We start from the raw sequence: 4,536 nt of genomic DNA on the forward strand, positions 1-4,536 counted from the left end.
ATAGTAACTCTAAATTAGAATGTTTTTGTTCTATTTTTGCATTATCATATCAATATAGTAATATCGACAAAAGCTCTATGCTTGTGGTATGCTATTGTTGTTGTTTTCCTAATGGTTGGCCAATAGCCACAAGAATGTACCTATTTTATTAGTTAATATGAAATTGTTGCTTATATTACACAGAGAACCAACATAAAGAACAAAAACTAAATTATTAAATAAGATCACCTAATTCATAGTGAAGCCTCGTATTAGAGATTTCAGATCCTAAAAAGACTAGGTTTAATAGAATTTATAGTATTTGTGATATTAAAAAGGCTGAAAACTAATAAATTTAGTTAAATCCATGTTAAATGTCAATTTCAAAATATTGAGGATGCCTTGATCTTTTCTCTCCTCTCTCTAATTTTACTTCCTTACTTTTTATATTTGTAATTTATATTACTTTAACTTGTATTATGCCAAATAAAAAATGTATCATCCACTCAAAATGTTGAATGATTTGAAAGTATTTTACATAGTTTATATCTAAAATCATATAGCACAACTTTAATATTCATAATAAATACTAAAATTTAATATTCATAATAAATACTCATAAACATAAATATGACTATTTTAATTATTAATTATAAGAAAATTAATATGGATGGACATTTCTGAGCTTTAGGGAACAACAAAAATGGTAGTCATCCATTAAAGTCGGCCAATAATTCACCTCAGGTCAACTGCTCAGGTCAACTGCTCAAGGTATTAATAGAAAGAATTATATCTCAATATAGGGAGCCAAGAGACAAAAGCGTGTTAGTAGAAAGAATAAAACCTCAATATACGCATCCAACAGACAAAAGGGGGTTTCTGAGGTAACACTCAATTTCTAAGCAACATTCATTTACCGAATCTCTCATCATGGCCAATAATGGAAGATTTTCTGAATGTTCCTACTGATATCCAAAGGCAAGTGTTGTTACGCGCTCCTTACATATCACACGATGAGTTGAAGGATGTGTGCAGAAGCTGGAAGGAAATGATGTGTAGTCCCGGTTCTATGAGGACAGAAAAACCTATGGCACGAGCCAACATTTGATATGTCTTATTCAATCAAATCTCACTCCCGCTGTTTATGGAATAACAGTATACGACCCTGTGGAGAAGACGTGGGAAAGGACACCACCTATTCCTTTTGATCTTATTCCATTTGAGAATGAAGAGCTTGTCGTGTTTGGAGGATGTTTTATCGAAACTGAGATGTGGGACGTTGTTGTCTTCATCTTTGATTTTGTGTCCAAAAAATGGCGCCGCGGCTCCAACATACCCACTAGTCGTATCAACTTCGCTTCTGCAGTTTCTTCTTCGAAAGGACTTATCTACGTCGCTGGTGGCCAAGATGAGAATGGCAACTCTCTGTCCACTGTGGAAGCTTACGACGTGGCAGAAGAAAGGTGGGAAATCTTGCCTCCTATGACTCAAAACCGCTGTGGATCTGCGGGCGTTTACCTGGACGGGAAATTTATGGTGATAAGTGGAATGCCATCTGGTGGAGCAGTCGCAGCCTTAAGTAGCGCGGAGGTTTTTGATGAGGAGACGGGCGGTTGGCAGACGCTGGAAAACATGTGGAGTTTACTAAGGCGTATTATGGATTCCAATGTTGTCTGTATATGTGAGAACCTGTACGTGATCGTTTCAAAACAAGTGATGAAGTATGATGCTGAGAAAAATGCGTGGATGCCTGTAGCTTCTGTTCCACAAAATTTAGAATTTATTTTCTGTGCTGCACCGTGGCGTGAGTGGATTTTTGTAAGTGGCGTTAATGAGAAAGATTATCCGATCACCTATTTCTTTCAGCCGTCAACTGGGCAGTGGAAGGCTATTGACGCAGGGCAAGTGTTTGCTCGTTATCCTTATCCTTTTGTATCAGCTGTAACCCTGGAAATCTGAATATTCCATTTGCTTCCGTATGTTTTATATTTCGCATCGTAAATAATGTTTAGTTATTTTTAAATGGTAATATTGAAATTGCGTTATATGAAATTTGATCTCGGACTCTGACTAGCGTCCTTCACTTATTTTGCTTTAAATATGAACCGTAATTTAATCCCATTTTGAAAAGGAACGATTATCATTAATCTCTAAGACTTGTTCTTTAAACAAATTTAACTTTGGGACAATTAACGTTATGCGCCTTACTGTGATATATAGAGTTTGGTTGTTCCATTTTTTAAATAGCATTACAATATATTCAAGAACTGCTTTACAGGAGGTTCCCCTGCATAAACATTACCCATAACATTCGAGCATTAATGGTGTCTCTGTATTCCATGAGGAATAAACTTCATTGTTACAATTCATGAAGTCATGGACATATGGAACGTACAATATGCAATATTGACTCTTTTCTCTAACCGTTAAGATGAATCGACTTTGAATTAGGTGCAATGTTTTTGTTGATAGATTAAGAGTGTATGATCAATTTTCTTTATAAGGATTTGTGAGTTTCCATATATAAAGCTGATTGCATGGTTAGTTTTAAGGATGAGACGGTTGATGCCAAGGCCAAGAATCCTGAGTTGATAACTAGTGGGGGATCTCAGAGGTAAAGCCATTTATCAGACAGGATCATGGAACACGAAACTAGGATTGTATTCAAAAGATGTGTGATGTGAAGAGAAGCAAGAATTATGTGGACTAAAGAGTGAGGAACAAGTGGTGTCTAGGGTAGCAAATGGTTCCGGGTAAGCTTGGAACCCCTCAAAACATGGTCATGTGAAGTGGTTGACTAATGAAACCACTCATCATAGCTGTTCCTAAAAAGGGTAAAAAATCAAGTGGAAGCATATGATTAGCTGTTGAAACTGCAAACATGAAAATCTAGGATTTGATTTATGAAAATATCAGTGCAATAGCCTTTTAATGGATTCATTGTTTCTACTTATTCTCATGCACTCGTAGTTAGCAAATTGAGAGAATTTGCTGAATTTTAGAAGGATGACTTAGCGTAGAATGTAGTTGAGTTGTGTACATAGCATTTGAAAGTTTGGGAATGATGATATTGACACTGTTGGCAAGGAATTTTGTAGCCATCTGCTCGCTGTGTGGCTTTATTAGGAAAAACCAAAATGCATCCGAGGTCAAGTTTTGCACTTTGTTGATTTTTTCTTCTTTGTTGGCCAGATCCTATCTCCATTGATCTTCTAACACTTTTTCTTTAGTTTCCTCGAGAGTAATTGGAGATCAAGTTAGCTAGATATAAGATGTCATTTACCAACATGATCACACCCTGGCTCTGGAAGTAGCTCTTTGAGCCATTATTAACTTTGATTCCCACTCTAGAAACAAGATTTATTTGTACCATTCTTGGATTTTCGGTAGATTAGTAGCCATGCCCTCTTCTAAATTTTTCCAAGAGAGAAATTTTTTGACCTTATCCACTGCGATTTCAAATTCTAGCTTGGTATCAACTGCTTGTTCAATGAGTGATGCAGTGATAGTGCACAATGGGTCAACTAATGGTATTTTATTGAAAAGGATATTTAGTTGCCGAGATAAGGCTTTGGTCACTTCCAGGGCTTCTTTCTCAAATTCACCAGTCTTTGGATAACCTTTGAATTTCTCTACCTGTAGTTGCAGTTGTACAACTTGTTCTTCTTTAGCCTTCTTTTCCTGTTGAATTGACACTTGAAGCTTGTTGAGTTCTTGAGACAAATTTTGTTGTTTATGGAGAGCCTACTAATAGATCTTTTGTTTCTCCAGATTTAATTGTTCTTTTAGTTGCTCATTTTGTTATTTTTTCTCTACTAGCTGTTGCTCAAGCTATCCGATCTTTTGTTGTTCCATTGTCATTTACTCTTCAAGTTGGGTGATCCTTAGATCCTTTTCCTTGATCAGTTGGCTAACTTCGGAAGCCTTTTCGATTGTAGCGGCTATATAAGCACTTGCATATTGAGATATCTTGGTTAAATCTTTAGAAGGATTGACTTTGGAGTATTTCCATACGACATTCATCAATTCAGCTTGAGGAGTTCACAATGGTCCCTGGTCAATTTTTCTCTTTTTCCTCTATCTTTTAACCACAACGCCATGCTATGCACTATAAAATACATCCACGGGTGGTATTTACGCTACCTTCAATACAATCTCTTCATAAGGGTTCTCTGGAATTATTTCAATATCATGTTGAGTGTTAACTATGCCGACTGTCCCTTCAATTGGAATATTAGTAACAATAGGCTCCTTTGGAATATTAGTAACAATAGGCTCCTGTGTTGCGGGTGATTTTGGCATAATGACATTTTGGAGTCATTTTGGTTCTTGAGCGTTTCATTGAACTCCTCCCATTCCTTGATTAAGCTGGAATCAATATGCACATCGATATCTAGGAGCTCATTGGTCTTTTCATTTGTCTGCTCCTTTTCGAGACTTTTCTCCTTGTTGGGACTCTTCTCCTTTTCAGGACTCTTCTCAGTAGTTTGTTCGTCACTGTGGCCTTCTTGCTACACCATAGGGGTAGTGTTCAATAAATCCAGAGGCAGTGTTTGT

The 4,536-nt window shown here is 36.6% G+C and overlaps 1 protein-coding gene across 1 annotated transcript; it reads left to right on the forward strand.

The window, feature by feature from the left end:
• Positions 1–919: 919 nt before the first annotated feature.
• LOC149186494 (F-box/kelch-repeat protein At1g80440-like) lies at positions 920–1,938 on the forward strand. The gene is made up of 2 exons (XM_089409364.1): positions 920–1,043; positions 1,136–1,938. Exons 1-2 carry the CDS (start codon positions 920–922, stop codon positions 1,936–1,938), a joined length of 927 nt encoding a protein of 308 aa, XP_089265490.1.
• Positions 1,939–4,536: the final 2,598 nt, after the last annotated feature.

Source organism: Pinus tabuliformis, chromosome 3_1, assembly GCF_031772625.1.
Source record: "Pinus tabuliformis cultivar Carrire ecotype Pingquan chromosome 3_1, CPIR1, whole genome shotgun sequence".
Lineage (NCBI taxonomy): Eukaryota > Viridiplantae > Streptophyta > Pinopsida > Pinales > Pinaceae > Pinus > Pinus tabuliformis.

What these genes read in the sequence shown, in the direction of transcription:
- LOC149186494 (XM_089409364.1), top strand. Translation starts at nt 920, where the DNA reads ATGGAAGATTTTCTGAATGTTCCTACTGATATCCAAAGGCAAGTGTTG. An exon ending in GGAAATGATGTGTAGTCCCG is followed by an intron (nt 1,044 to 1,135) that starts GTTCTATGAGGA and finishes ATGGAATAACAG; the next exon opens with TATACGACCCTGTGGAGAAG.